Raw genomic sequence first — 16,143 nt, forward strand, 5'->3', positions numbered from 1 at the left:
GCTGAGAAAGCCTTTGACAGAGTTGAATGGCCTTATTTATTTAATGTTCTTGAGAAATTTAATTTTAACTTGACATTTATATCTTGGATTAAATTGTTATATTACTCCCCGGTAGCCTCGGTCTGTACAAATAATTATAGATCTCCTTTTTTTCGTCTTTTTCGCGGTACTAGGCAAGGTTGCCCTCTTAGTCCTTTACTATTTAATATTGGTCTTGAACCTTTAGCAATTGCTATCCGTCACTCGCCAAATATTGTTGGTATTACCCGTGGAAATGAAATACATAAACTATCATTACATGCAGATGATTTGTTGTTATATATCTCTAACCCGGAGAAGTCAATTCCTGCTATCTTAGATCTGTTAGCTCAATTTAGTAACTTTTCTGGTTACAAATTGAATCTTAGTAAGAGTGAATTATTCCCTTTAAATAAGCATGTACCTATTTATGGACGTTTATCATTTAAATTGGTTACTGATTCATTTATATACTTAGGGATAACAATTACCAAAAAATATAAAGATTTATTTAACGCTAATTTTTTACCTTTAATTGATCAGATTAAACTTTTATTTACCAAATGGTCCCCAATCTCTTTGTCTTTGATTGGTCGGATTAACGCTATTAAGATGATCATTTTGCCTAAGTTTTTGTATATATTTCAATCGGTTCCAATTTTTATCCCAAAATCTTTTTTTGATAACGTGGATTCAAAAATTTCCTCATATATTTGGCAGAATAAAAATCCTAGGTTAGGTAAAAGATATTTACAGAAATCCAAGAAGGAGAGGGGACTTGCCCTCCCAAATTTTAGATTCTATTATTGGGCAATTAATATTCGATATTTAAAATTTTGGCTACAAGATTTGGATGCATCTTTAAACCCTCATTGGGTAAATCTTGAATCTAATTCATTACAAGGGTTTTCCTTGGGTTCGGTTTTAGGAACTTTACTTCCTTTTACTTCTTTTAAATCATATAAACAAATGAATAACCCAATAGTTAAACATACTTTACGTATATGGTTTCAATTCCGAAGATTTTTTGGGTTTAATCAATTCATTCTAGCAAGTCCCATTATATCAAATTTTCTTTTTCAACCTTCCATGATGGATCAAGCTTACTCTGATTGGAAAACCAAAGGTATAATATCTTTTCGCGATTTATTTTTGGATAACTGTTTTATGTTTTTTGATCAACTTTCTAATAAATATAACTTACCCAGATCTCACTTTTTTAGATATTTACAGATTAGAAACTTTTTAATTACTGTCTCTCCTAATTTTCCACACCCATATCCAATGGACACTTTGGAAAAAATCTTAGACTTAAATCTTTCTCAGAAAGGTGTAATAGCAATTGTATATAATATAATTATGAATTTATGTCCTGATGCCTCTAATAAAATTAAAGCTGACTGGGAAAGAGAACTTGAGATTAATATACCGACTGAAAAATGGGAAAAAATTCTTCAGTTGGTGAATTCATCCTCTGTATGTGCTAAGCATAGGTTGATACAGTTTAAAGTAGTTCACAGGGCTCATATGTCCAAAGATAAACTATCTCATTATTACTCTTATATTAATCCAATATGTGACAGATGCCAGTCTGAGATTGCTTCTTTAACTCACATGTTTTGGTCATGTCCCTTGTTGGAGAAATATTGGAAAGATATTTTTGATATTATTTCAACGGTCCTAAATCTAGACTTACAACCTCATCCAATTACTGCTATCTTTGGACTACCAATGATAGACTCAAATAACTTAACCTCTTCATCACGAAGGATGATTGCATTTCTTACTTTAATAGCTAGAAGGTCCATCTTGTTGAATTGGAAAGAGATCAACCCTCCTACAGTATTTCATTGGTTTTCACAAACTATGGTGTGTCTGAATTTGGAGAAAATTGGAAGTGCAGTTTATGACCCTTCTATTAAGTTTGAAAAAATTTGGAGGCCATTTATTCAGCATTTTCATTTGATGTAATTTGATCATTTCCAAACTGGTTTTATTTCTCTGTATTGTTGTTGGAGGGGAGTGGAGGCGTCAACGCTGAGGTTTTCTTCTTTTCCATTTTTAAGTTGTTAGTTTTGCCCAAGTCTTTTAGTTTAGTTTAGTTTTTTTTTCTTTTGGGATGGGTTTTTTTTTTCTTTTTTTTGTCTTTTTCCTTTTTTTTGCTTTATATTATCCGTGATCAGTTCTACATGTATGGGAGTTTTGGTAATTTCCACTATTTGGTTTTGCAATTACTCTTTTTTTAAATGTAACAATACATCTCACATTATCTGTATTATTGCTATGTTTTGTTTCTATATTTTGAAATTAATAAAAAGATTGAAAAAGAAAGAAAGAAGTTCTCTGGTGGCATGGGTAAGCAACCGTGGCTGATAAAGGAAGTTAGGGACTACATAAAAGCCAAGGAAAGAGCATATAATGTAGCAAAAGTGAGTGGGAAGTTGGATGATTGGGAAGCTTTTAAAAATCCAACAAAAGGGACTAAAAAAGCTACAGGAAGGGAAAAGATGAAATATGAAGGTAGACTGGCCAATAATAAAAGCAGGGTACCAAAAGTTTTTTCCGTTATATAAAGAGTAAAAGGGAGATGAGAGTTGATTTCGGACCACCGGAAAATGATGGTGGTGAGGTAGTAACGGGGGACAAAAAATGGCAGATGAACTTAATGGGTACTTTGCATGTCTTCACTGTGAAAGACACTAGCAGTGTGCCAGAGGAGTAGGAGTGAGTGCTATTGCCATTACAAAGGAAAAGTGCCAGGCAAACTAAAAGGTCTTAAGGTGGATAAGTCACCTGGGCCAGATGGGATACATCTTGGAGTCCTGAGAGAGGTTACTGAAGAGATAATGGATGCATTGTCATGATCTTCTAAGAATCTCTTGAATCTGGAATAGTCCAGGTTGAACTGGAAGATTGCAAATATCACTTCACTTTTCAAGAAGGGAGGAAGGCGAAAGAAAGGAAATTATAGACCAATTAGTTTAACCTCAGAGGTTGGGAAAGTGTTGGAGTCTGTTATTAAGGATGAGATTTTGAGGTGCTTGGAGACTAATGATAGAATAAGTCAAAGTCAGCATGGTTTCTGTAAAGGGATATATTTCCTAACAAATCTGTTAGAGATCATCGAGGAAGTAACAAGCAGGGTGGACAAAGGAGAGGCAGGGAATGTTGTTTATTTGGATTTTCAGAAGGTATTTGATAAGGTTCTTCACATGAGACTGCTTGACAGTATAATATCCTATGGCGTTACAGGAAAGATACTGGCATAGATAGCGGAATGGCTGACAGGCAGGAGGCAGTGACTGGGAATAAAAGGGGACTTCTCTGGTTGGCTGCTAGTGGCTACTGATGTTCATCAGGTGTCAGTATTGAAACCGCTGCTTTTCACATTGTTTGTCAATGATTTAGATAATGGAATTGATGGCTTTGTGGCAAAGTTTGCTGATGGTAAGAAGATACGCGGAGGGCTAGGTAGTGTTGAGGAAACAATGTAATTGCAGCAGGACAAATTGGAAGAATGGGCATAAAAGTGGCAGATGGAAACTGTGTTGGGAAATGTATGGTATTGCATTTTGATAAAATGGGGAGAATGTTCCAACATCAAAGGTGCAGAGGGACTTATTCCTCGTGTAAGACACTCAGAAGGATCATCTATAAGTTGAGTCTGTGGTAAAGAAGACATATGCAATGTTGGCATTTATTTCAAGTGGAATAGAATATAAAAGCAAGGAGATAATGTTGAGACTTTATAAGACACTAGTCAAGCCACACTTGGAGTACTGTCCACTGTTTTGGGCCCCATATCTTAGAAAGGATGTGTTATCATTGGAAAGCACCCTGAGAAGGTTCACAAGGATGATTCCAGGAATGAAGGGGCTTACATATGAGGAGCATTTGGCATCTTCGGCCTGTACTCACTGGAATTCAGAAGAACGTTTGGGAATCTCATTGAAACCGACCTAATGTTGAAAGGACTAGATCAGGTGGATGTGGAGAGGATGTTTCCTCTAGTGAAGATGTCCAGAACTAGAGGGCACAGCCTCAAAACTGAGGGGCAACACTTTAGACCAGAGGTAGGGAGGAATTTATTTAGCTAGAGAGTAGTAAATCTGTGGAATACTCTGCTAGAGACTGCAGTGGAGTCCAAGTCCATACATATGGAGGGGTGTCATTACTGGTCAGGGATACTATTACAGCTACAGAAAGGGTGGGTAATGTAGCAGGATCCTCTTTTGAGTCAGTTTGGGTGGAAGTCAGGAACAGGAAGGGAGCAGTTACTGTATTGGGAATATTCTATAGGCCCCTTGGTAGCCCCAGAGATACCGAGGAGCAGATTGGGAGGCAGATTTTGGAAAGGTGCAAAAATAACAGGGTTGTTATCATGGGTGACTTTAACTTCCCTGATATAGATTAGCACCTGATTAGTTCCAAGGGTTTAGATGGGGCAGAGTTTGTTAAGTGTGTCCAGGACAGATTCCTGTCACAGTATGTGGACAGGCCGACCAGGGGGAATGCCATACTAGATCTAGTACCAGGTAATGAACCGGGTCAGGTCACAGATCTCTCAGTGGGTGAGCATCTGGGGGACAGTGACCACCACTTCCTGGCCTTTAGCATTATCATGGAGAAGGATAGAATCAGAGAGGACAGAAAAATTTTCAATTGGGGAAGGGCAAATTATGAGGCTGTAAGGCTAGAACTTGCGGGTGTGAATTGGGATGATGTTTTTGGAGAGAAACATACTATGGACATGTGGTCGATGTTTAGAGATCTCTTGCAGGATGTTAGGGATAAATTTGTCCCGGTGAAAAAGATAAAGAACGGTAGGGTGAAGGAACCATGGGTGACAAGTGAGGTGGAAAATCTAGTCAGGTGGAAGAAGGCAGCATACATGAGGTTTAGGAAGCAAGGATCAGATGGGTCTATTGAGGAATATAGGGAAGCAAGAAAGGAGCTTAAGAACAGGCTGAGAAGAGCAAGAAGGGGGCATGAGAAGGCCTTGGCGAGTAGGGTAAAGGAAAACCCCAAGGCATTCTTCAATTATGTGACGAACAAAAGGATGACGGGAGTGAAGGTAGGACCGTTTAGAGATAAAGGTGGGAAGATGTGCCTGGAGGCTGTGGAAGTGAACGAGGTCCTCAATGAATACTTCTCTTTGGTATTCACCAATGAGAGGGAACTTGATGATGGTGAGGGCAATATGAGTGAGGTCGATGTTCTGGAGCATGTTGATATTAAGGGAGAGGAGGTGTCGGAGTTGTTAAAATACATTAGGATAGATATGTCCCCGGGTCCTGACGGAATATTCCCCAGGCTGCTCCACGAGGTGAGGGAAGAGATCGCTGAGCCTCTAGCTAGGCTCTTTATGTCCTCATTGTCCACGGGAATGGTACCGGAGGACTGGAGGGAGGCAAATGTTGTCCCCTTGTTCAAAAAAGGTAGTAGGGATAGTCCGGGTAATTATAGACCAGTGAACCTTACACCTGTGGTGGGAAAGCTGTTGGAAAAGATTCTTAGCGATAGGATCTATGGGCATTTAGAGAATCATGGTCTGATCAGGGACAGTCAGCATGGCTTTGTGAAGGGCAGATCATGTCTCACAAGCCTGATAGAGTTCTTTGAGGAAGTGACCAGGCATATAGATGAGGGTAGTGTAGTGGATGTGATCTATATGGATTTTAGTAAGGCATTTGACAAGGTTCCACATAGTAGGCTTATTCAGAAAGTCAGAAGGCATGGGATCCTGGGAAGTTTGGCCAGGTGGATTCAAAATTGGCTGGCCTGCAGAAGGCAGAGGGTCTTGGTGGAGGGAGTACTTTCAGATTGGAGGATTGTGACTAGTGGTGTCCTACAAGGATCTGTTCTGGGACCTCTACTTTTCATGATTTTTATTAACAACCTGAATGTGGGGGTAGAAGGGTGGGCTGGCAAGTTTGCAGATGACACAAAGGTTGGTGGTGTTGTAGATAGTGTAGAGGATTGTCGAAGATTGCAGAGAGACATTGATAGGATGCAGAAGTGAGCTGAGAAGTGGCAGATGGAGTTCAACCTGGAGAAGTGTGAGGTGGTACACTTTGGAAGGACAAACTCCAAAGCAGGGTACAAAGTAAATGGCAGGATACTTGGTAGTGTGGAGGAGCAGAGCGATCTGGGGGTACATGTCCACAGATCCCTGAAAGTTGCCTCACAGGTAGATAGGGTAGTTAAGAAAGTTTATGGGGTGTTAGCTTTCATAAATTGAGGGATAGAGTTTAAGAGTCGCGATGTAATGATGCAGCTCTATAAAACTCTGGTTAGGCCACACTTGGAGTATTGTGTCCAGTTCTGGTTGCCTCACTATAGGAAGGATGTGGAAGCATTGGAAAGGATACAGAGGAGATTTACCAGGATGCTACCTGATTTAGAGAGTATGGATTATGATTAGAGATTAAGGGAGCTAGGGCTTTAGTCTTTGGAGAGAAGGAGGATGAGAGGAGACATGATAGAGACAAATAATAAGAGGAATAGATAGAGTGGATAGCCAGCGCCTCTTCCCCAGGGCACCACTGCTGAATACAAGAGGACGTGGCTTTAAGGTAAGGGGTGGGACGTTCAAGGGGGATATTAGAGGAAGGTTTTTTACTCAGAGAGTGGTTGGTGCGTGGAATGCACTGCCTGAGTCAGTGGTGGAGGCAGATACACACGTGAAGTTTAAGAAACTACTAGACAGGTATATGGAGGAATCTAAGGTTGGGGGTTATATGGGAGGCAGGGTTTGAGGGTCGGCACAACATTGTGGGCCGAAGGGCCTGTAATGTGCTGTGTGTGCTGTACTGTTCTAAATATTTAAGGCGGAAGTTGATTGTTTCTTTATCAGTCAGTGCATAAAAGAATATGGTGAATAGGCAGGTGTATGGGGTTGAGTGGAATCCAGCATCAGTCATGATGGAATGGTGGAGCAGACTTGATGGGCTGAATGGCCTAATTCTGCTCCAATGTCTCATGGTCTTGTAGTGCCATAACAAAAACATCTGACCGAAAGTCACTAAAACCATAGAAGTAATTATCATAGGTGGCAGTGCCTTATCACAGCTGGAGATCCATGAGCAAGTCCTCATCAGAGGATCTGAGGTGGAGAGGATCAGTAGCTATAAATTGCATGGCATTGTCATATCAGAGGACCTGCCTAGGGACATGCATGTAAGTACCATCAGAAAGGTGGCACAATAGTGCCTCTACTTTCTGAGAAGTTTGCGGAGAAGTTTATTTGGAGCACTGCATGCTCAGGGCCTTTGCATTGTCAATGATCCTTCCCATCACTCCAACAATCTCTTTGGCCCCCTACCATCAGGCAGGAGGTACCATAGCACTAGGTCAAGGACTGTTAGGTTAGGAAACAGCTTCTTTCCCCAGGCCCTGACACTACACAACTCCCCGCCACCACCCAGGTTTCATTGAATATGCAGATTACATAGTTTACTTTGATTTGTGTTGTACTGTTTGTCAGTTTACTTGTAGTAATATAAGTCACACACAACAAATTAAGGTAGCATATACTGTGTTGTGCACATTGGTCCAGAGGAATGTTGATTTATTTGGTGGAATTCATGTATATGGTTGAATAACAATAAACTTGAGCTAGGTTTGGCATGTCATCTCAAATTATGACAAACTTCTATAGATGCACAGTGGAGAGTATTCTACCTGGTTACATCATGGACTGACATGGAAACACCAATGCCCAGAAATGGAGATGTCTACAGAAAGTGATGAATACAGCCCTGACCATCACCAACAATTCCTTCCCCACTTAAGAGCATAAGATTTAGGAGCAGATTTAGGCCATTTGGCCCATCGAGTCTGCTCCCCCATTTCATCATGGCTGATCCATTTCCCTCTCAGCCCCAATCAACTGCCTTCTCCTGTAACCCTTCATGCCCTGACTAATCAATAATCTATCAACCTTTGCCTGAACTATCCATAAAGGCAGTTTCCACAGCATTTTGTGGCAAAGAATTCCATAGACTTGCCACTCTCTGGCTAAAGAAATCCCTCCTCATATCCATTCTAAAAGGATGCCTGTCTATTCTCAGGCAGTATCTTCTGGTCCTAGACTCTCTCACCTTTCAACCTTTCAATTAATTGAAGCCATTGGCCTTTCAATGGGTTTCAGTTAGATCACCCTTCATTCTTGTAAACTCTAGTGAGTGGAGGCCCAATGCCATCAGATACTCACCTATGACAAGACATTCAATCCTAGAATCATTTTTGTGAATCTCCTTTGAACCCACTCCAATGTCAGCACATCCTTTCTAAAAAAAAGGGCCCAAACAGCTCACAATACTCCAGATGAGGCCTCACCAGTGCTTTATAAAGCCTGAACATAACATCCTTGCTTTTATATTCTAGTCCTTTTGAAATGAATGCGAACTTCACATTTTCCTTCCTCACCACAGACTCAACCTGCAAATTAACCTTTTGGAATCCTGCACAAGGACTTCCAAGTCCCCTTGTACCTTAATTCTTTGTATTTTTCTTCATTTAGAAAATAGTCAACCCTTTACTTTCTTCTACCAATGTGCAAGACCATGCACTTACCGACAATATATTCCGTATGCCACTTCTTAGCCAGTTCTCTTAATCTGTCCAAGCCCTTCTATAGTCTCTCTACTTCCTCAAAACTACTTGGCCCTCCACCTATCTTCAAATCATCTGCAAACTTTACCACAAAGCCATCAATTCTATCATCCAAGTCATTGACATATAACATAAAAAGCAATGGTTCCAGCACAGACCCCTGTGAAACAACACTAGTCTCTGGCAGCTAACTAGAAAAGACTCGCTTTATTTCCACTCTTTGCCTCCTGTCAAACAGCCACTGTGTTGTTCATGCTGGTATCCTTCCTAAAATACCATGGACCCTTGTTAAGCAGCCTCATGGGTGGCAGCTTGTCAAAGGCCTTCTGAAAATCCAAGTATACAACATCAACTGATTCTCTTTTGTCTATCTTGCTTGTTATTTCTTCAAAGAATTCCAACAGATTTGTCAGGCAAGATTTCCCCTTGAGGAAACCATGCCAACTATGACTTATTGTATCATGTGCCTCCAGTTACCCTGAGATCTCATCCTTAACAATTGAATCCAACATCTTCCCAACCACTGAGGTTAGACTAACTGGCCTATAATTTCCTTTCTTCTTCCTTTCACCCTTCTTGAAGAGTGGAGTGACGTTTGCAATGTTTCAGTCTTCCAGAATCATACCTGAACCTAATGGTTCTTGAAAAATCACTACCAATGCCTTCACAAACTCTTTAGCAACCTCTTTCAGAACCCCACTGTGTACACCATCTGGTCCACATGATCTATGTACCTTCAGACCTTTCAATTCTCTAGAAACTTCTCACTAGTAATGGTAACTTCACACACTTCATGACCCCTGACACTCTGGAACTTCCACCATACTGCTAATGTTTTTCACAATGAAGACTAATGCAAAATACTTATTCAGATTGCCTGCCATTTCTTGTCCCCATTACTACTTCTCCAACATCATTTTCCACAGGTCCGATATCCACTCCTGCTTCTCTTTTACACTTTACGTATCTGAAGAAACTTTTGATTTTCCCTTTAATATTACTGACTAGCTTACATTTGTATTCCATCTTTTCTTTCTTAATGACTTTTTAGTTGCCTGTTTGTTTTTAAAAGCTTTCCAATCCTCTAACTTCCCACTAATGTTTGCTCTATTATATGCCTTCACTTTGGCTTTTATGTTGGCTTTGACTTCTTTTGTTCACTACAGTTGTGTCATCCTGCCTTCAGAATACTTCTTCCTCTTTGGGATGTATATATCTTATGCCTTCTGAATTGCTTCCAGAAATTCCAACCATTGCTGCTTTGCCATCATCCCTGCCAGTGTTCTTTTCCAATCAGTTTTAGCTAACTCCTCTCTGGTGCCTCTGTAGTTCCCTTTACTGCACTGTAACGTCAGGGTGAATTCCATCATATTATGATCACTTGTCCTAAGGGTTCTTTTCCAGTTCATTGCACAACACCCAATCCAAAATATCTGATCCCCTAGTCGGCTCAACCACAAGCTGCTCTAAAATAACATCTCATAGGCATTCTAGAAATTCCCCCTCTTCGGATTCAACACCCACCTGATTTTTGCAATCTATGCTCATATTGAAATCCCCATGACTATTGTAATATTGCCCTTTTGGCATGTAGTTTCTATTTCCCATTGGAATTTGTAGATCACATGCTTACTATGGGTTGGGGGATCTGTGAATAAATCTCTCTGTAAATAAATCTCATCGGGGTCTTTTATCCTTGCAGTTCCTTTGTTCTACTCACAATGATTCTCCACCCCCTGACCCTATGTCATCTCTTTCTAATGATTTGATTTCATTTTTTACTAACAGAGCCTTTCCAACCCCTCCTGCCATCCTGCTTGTCCATTCGATACAATGTGTATCCTTGGATGTTAAGCTCCCAGCTGTGATCTTCTTTCAGCCATGATTCAGAGATGCCTCCATCATCATACATGCCAATCTGTAACTGCGCTGCAAGTTCATCTACTGTATTCCGTATACCGCGCACATCAAATATAACACTTCCAGTCCTGTATTCACCAGTTTCGATCTTGTCAGACTTTTACATTGCAACTCATCCCACTGACTGCAACTGAGCCTCTCCCTGCTACGGGCAGACATTCTCACTTGCTTCAAAAAGGCAACAATCATACCAGTGCTCATGAAGAATAATGTGGGCTGCCTTAATGACTATCGCCTGGTAGCACTCACATCGACAGTGATGAAATGCTTTGAGAGATTGGTTGTGACTAGACTGAACTCCTGCCTCAGCAAGGACCTGGACCCATTGCAATTTGCCTATCACTATAATAGCTCAACAGCAGATGCAATCTCAAGATCTCTCCACGTGGCTTTTGACCAGCTAGACAACACAAACACCTACGTCAGGATGCTGTTCATCGACTATAGCTCAGCATTTAATACCATCATTCCCACAATCCTGATTGAGAAGTTGCAGAACCTGGGCCTCTGTACCTCCCACTGCAATTGGATCTTCGGCTTCCTAACTGGAAGACCACAGTCTGTGCAGATTGGTGATAACATCTCCTCCTTGCTGACGATCAGCACTGACGCACCTCAGGGATGTGTGCTTAGCCCACTGCTCTACTCTCTATATACACACGACTGTGTGTCTAGGCATAGCTCAAATACCATCTATAAATTTGCTGATGATACAACCATTGTTGGTCGAATCTCAGGTGGTGACGAGAGGGTGTACATGAATGAGCTATGCCAACTAGTCGAATGGTGTCGCAGCAACAACCTGGCACTCAATGTCAGTAAGACGATAGAGCTGATTGTGGATTTCAGGAGGCGTAAGACAAAGGAGCACATACCAATCCTCATAGTGGGATCAGAAGTGGAGAGAGTGAGTAGCTTCAAGTACCTGAGTGTCAAGATCTCTGAGGATCAAACTTTGTCCCAACATATCGATGTAGTTATATAGAAGGCAGGACAGCGGCTATACTTTATTAGGAGTTATTAGGAGATTTGACGTCAACAAATACACTCAAAAACTTCTATAGTTATACTGTGCAGAGCACTCTGACAGGCTGCATCACTGTCTGGTATGGAGGGGCTACTGCACAGGACCGAAAGAAGCTGCAGATGGTTGTAAATCTAGTCAGCTCCATCTTGGGCTACCCTACAAAGTACCCAGGACATCTTTAGGGAGCGGTGTCTCAGAAAGAGAGTGTCCATTAATTCGGCTCCTATATCATATAGACAGTGGTTGTTTGTGAGGTTTGGTTCATGGATGTTTTTTCATTAATTCTATTGTATTTATTTATTTTCCTATAAATTCCTGCAATAAAATGAATTACTGGGGGGTGGGAACCAAACGGAAGAGATGGAGGAAGAGGCGGTTGGCTCATAAATAGAGAAAGTTTGGAGACAGTGAGAGAGGGAGGATAGGCAGGTGATAGCGAAGGGATGCGCTCAGACCGATGGTATGAGATGTGTCTATTTTAATGCAAGGAGTATTATGAACAAAGCAGATGAGCTTAAAGCGTGGATCAGTACTTGGAGCTATGATGTTGTGGCCATTACAGAAACTTGGATGGCTCAGGGGCAGGAACGGTTAGTTTGTGTGCCAGGCTTTAGATGTTTCAGAAAGGACAGGGAGGGAGGCCAAAGAGGTGGGGGCGTGGCACTGTTGATCAGAGATAGTGTCACGGCTGCAGAAAAGGAGGAAGTCATGGAGGGATTGTCTATGGAGTCTCTATGGGTGGAAGTTAGGAATAGGAAGGGGTGAATAACTCTACTGGGAGTTTTTTATAGACCACCCAATAGTAATGGGGACACCGAGGAGCAGATAGGGAGACAGATTCTGGAAAAGTGTAATAATAACAGGGTTGTCGTGCTGGGAGATTTTGACTTCCCAAATATCACTTGGCATCTCACTAAAGCAAGGGGTTTAGATGGGGTGGAGTTTGTTAGGTGTGTTCAGGATGTCCTCCTGACACAATGTGTAGATAAGCCTACAAGAGGAGAGGCTGTACTTGATCTGGTATTGGGAAATGAAACTGGTCAAGTGTCAGGTCTCTCAGTGGGAGAGCATTTTGCAGATAGTGATCACAATTCTATCTCCTTTACCATAGCATTGGAGGGGGATAGGAACAGACAAGTTAGAAAGTGTTTAATTGGAGTAAGGGGAAATATGAGGCTATCGGGCAGGAACTTGGAAGCATAAATTGGGAACAGATGTTCTCAGGGAAATGTATGGAAAAAATGTGGCAAGTGTTCAGGGGATATTTGCGTGGAGTTCTGCATAGGTACATTTCACTGAGACAGGGAAAGGATGGTAGGGTACAGGAACCGTGGTGTACAAAGACTGTTGTAAATCTAGTCAAGAAGAAAAGAAAAGAGTGGTGAGTGGGCTACAGGCGACGGTGGTGGTGGTGGATACATAGAAACATAGAAAACCAACAGCACAATACAGGCCCTTCGGCCCACAAAACTGTGCTGAACATGTCCCTACCTTCGAACTACCTAGGCTTACCCATAGTCCTCTATTTTTCTAAGCTCCATGTACCTGTCCAGAAGTCTCTAAAAAGACCCTATCGTATCTGTCTCCACCACCATCGCCGGCAGCCCATTCCATGCACTTACCACTCTGCGTAAAAACCTTACCCCTGACATCTCCTCATTACCTACTTCCAAGCACCTTAAAACTGTGTCCTCTCGTGCGAGCCATTTCAGCCTCTGACTATGCACACGATCAATGTCTCTCATCATCTGATACACCTCTATCAGGTCACGTCTCATCCTCCGTCACTCCAAGGAGAAAAGGCCGAGTTCACTCAACCTATTCTCGTAAGACATGCTCCCAATTCCAGGCAATATCCTTGTAAATCTCCTCTGCACCCTTTCTATGGTCTCCACATCCTTCCTATATTGAGGCGATCAAAATTGAGCAGAGTACTCCAACTGGGGTCTGACCAGGGTCCTATATAGCTGCAACATTACCTCTTGGCTCCTAAACTCAATCCTGTGACTGATGGAGGCCAATGCAACATATGCCTTCTTAACCACAGAGTCAACCTGCGCAGCAGCTTTGAGTGTCCTATGGACTCGAACCCCAAGATCCCTCTGATCCTCCACACTGCCAAGGGTTTTACCATTAATACTATATTCTGCCGTCATATTTGACCTACCAAAATTAACCACTTCACACTTATCTGGGTTGAACTCCATCTGCCACTTTCTCAGCCCAGTTCTGCATCCTATCAATGGCCCGATATATGATATGGTCTTTTAAGAGACTCCTGGATAGGTACATGGAGCTCAGAAAAATAGAGGGCTATAGTTAACCCGAAGTAATTTCTAAGGTAAGGACATGTTCGGCACAGCTTGGTGGGCCAAAGGGCCTGTATTGTTTCAATCAAGAAGTATGATATGGTAACATATGTGTACTTTCATAATAAATTTTTACTTTGACTTACCTTGCCTTTGGTTTTATCTGTTATGTGTTTCATGCACCTCCCCCCACCACACCAGGGAGGGACAGGCTCCACATTCCACACTATTGTGATTTGCATAACCTTGTGTGACACTTTCCCTCACCAATGGAAATGTCTTCTCCGTTCAGTCCTTTCATTTACGAAGGCCCCATTCAAGTCACCTACCCACACTGTATTCCCTCTGTGGAGTAGTGAGTCCCTGGTTCAGCTGACAGTTACTTCTCACTGGATCATGCGGTTTATTTGTCCCTTATTCGTCTCTAGGCATCCATTAACTTCAGCCAGCTTCTAACCTGCTTCAAATCTCAACACTGTGACTGAACCAGAGTGATAATTAACAGAAGCCCAGTGACGCTTTCATGCCCCTGGCAGGGATATTATCTTACCTTTGTCTCAAAACACCACTGCAAGAGGTCATTGATGCACCTGAAAAGATTTATTCGATTTCCCTGGTCTCTAGATGGAAAATAGAACAGCAATCACAACAGTCATCTCCAGGGTAATGAGGGAACTTTGATACACAGCAAAATATGTCCACACTACATCCAATATTAATTCCCAGCCATCCATATAGTAGCTCCTCTCTGAATGGTCCCAAGCCCAGCTGCAAAAGGAGGAGGATTGGACATGGGGCTAATCATCCCATCCCATAAAAACACAGAGCTACAGCAATACCAACAAAAACTCCAAGGATATCATTCCTGGGCGAGGAAGGATCTTCGACTTGATGTCATATGAGGTTGTTCTGTAGAAAGTCTGTGGAAGCCACAGGGCCAATCGACCTTCTGTCATCTAGGACCACCTCTCAGCTGGCTCAGAACAGAGGACTCTAGTCCGCTGTTGCTGGCAGTCTATGCTCCAGTATTGGGTAGTTGGTTTAACTAACAAACTATCTATATACTGCTCGGTAACAAACACAGTGAAGTAAACTCCATACAATATCTATCTGGAATAGCTGCAGGGTGGCAAGCTCGTAGAGCACTGTCTCACAGCCCCGATAACCCAGGTTTGATCCTGATTACTGGTGTTATGGGAAGTTGTGGAGATTGCACAAACTCCACAGCAATGGTGTCTGTGAATGCCGGACTGAAAATTAACAGTCTAAGGAACTCAACAGGTTAGGTAGCATCTATGGAAAGTAATAGAGTCGACATTTTGGGCCAAAACCCTTCATCAGGGTCTCATCCAAACTGCTGGGGTCCTCTGGCTTTTTTTGTGTTCTACTCTGGATTTCTAGCAGCTACAGGATCTCATGTTAAAATTAATAGTCAGAGATCAGAAAAATGCGTTCTTCATCACACAGAGTTCTGGGATGTTGAGCATCGACAATTTGGTGAACAAGACAACGAAAAACACAGAGCGGGGTTTGGGGCAGCTGTTGGGAACCACAAATGGCAGGAAACTAGCATCACTGAGCAGAACTGACAGTGGCAGGAGACAATGAGTGTGAATAAAGGTGGCCTTTTCTGTTTGGTTGATGGTGACTAGTGGTGTTCCTCAGTGGTCGGTGTAAGGAGAACTTCTTTTTTGACGTTATATGTCAATGATTTAGATGACAAAATTGATGGCTTTGATGGAGAAGTATTCAGAGAAATGGTTGTTGTGATGCGTCTAACGTGGTAGTGTAGTGCGTAGTGCTTGTCGCTCTGACTTTCAGCTTCCTCCATTGTTAGCAGTCTCGTGAAAAGCAGAGGTGAATGCTTAAGGCTCTCCCTGCCAGTACATAGTCTCTCCAACAGCAGGCTCATGTAGTGCCTCCTGGCTGGTTACACATGTAAACTGAACTCCTTTTGAACTCAAGCTGAACTACAGAGGACAGGGAGGAGGTCTGGCCCCTGCACACGTAACACGCAGGCCCACCGGTGTGTGGACACACCCTGCTGCTCTTGAACCAGTTCCCCAGCTCTGGGTAAATAGCCCCACTGCCTTGTGGGCAGCCTTGGGAGAGACAAAGGCTACGGGAGTAAACCCAGACAGAAAATTCGGAGTGGAGCCTCTAAGGCAGATGTACGTCACTGAACATCCTTCCGGCAACTCCTGCAGCCAAGCTGGTGCAAGACATATTGCTTTGCTTTCCTTTGGACGACAG

The 16,143-nt window shown here is 42.2% G+C and overlaps 1 protein-coding gene across 1 annotated transcript in view; it reads right to left on the reverse strand.

Moving 5' to 3' along the window:
• LOC140210662 (deoxynucleoside triphosphate triphosphohydrolase SAMHD1-like) overlaps nucleotides 1-16,143 on the reverse strand; it is a 70,031-nt gene that overhangs the window by 46,476 nt on the left and 7,412 nt on the right. Inside the window, exon 3 of the mRNA XM_072279825.1 lies at nucleotides 14,441-14,510. Coding sequence (XP_072135926.1) covers nucleotides 14,441-14,510 — 70 coding nt within the window. The remainder of the gene's footprint in view (nucleotides 1-14,440; nucleotides 14,511-16,143) is intronic.

Source organism: Mobula birostris, chromosome 2, assembly GCF_030028105.1.
Source record: "Mobula birostris isolate sMobBir1 chromosome 2, sMobBir1.hap1, whole genome shotgun sequence".
In the NCBI taxonomy this organism is placed as follows: domain Eukaryota; kingdom Metazoa; phylum Chordata; class Chondrichthyes; order Myliobatiformes; family Myliobatidae; genus Mobula; species Mobula birostris.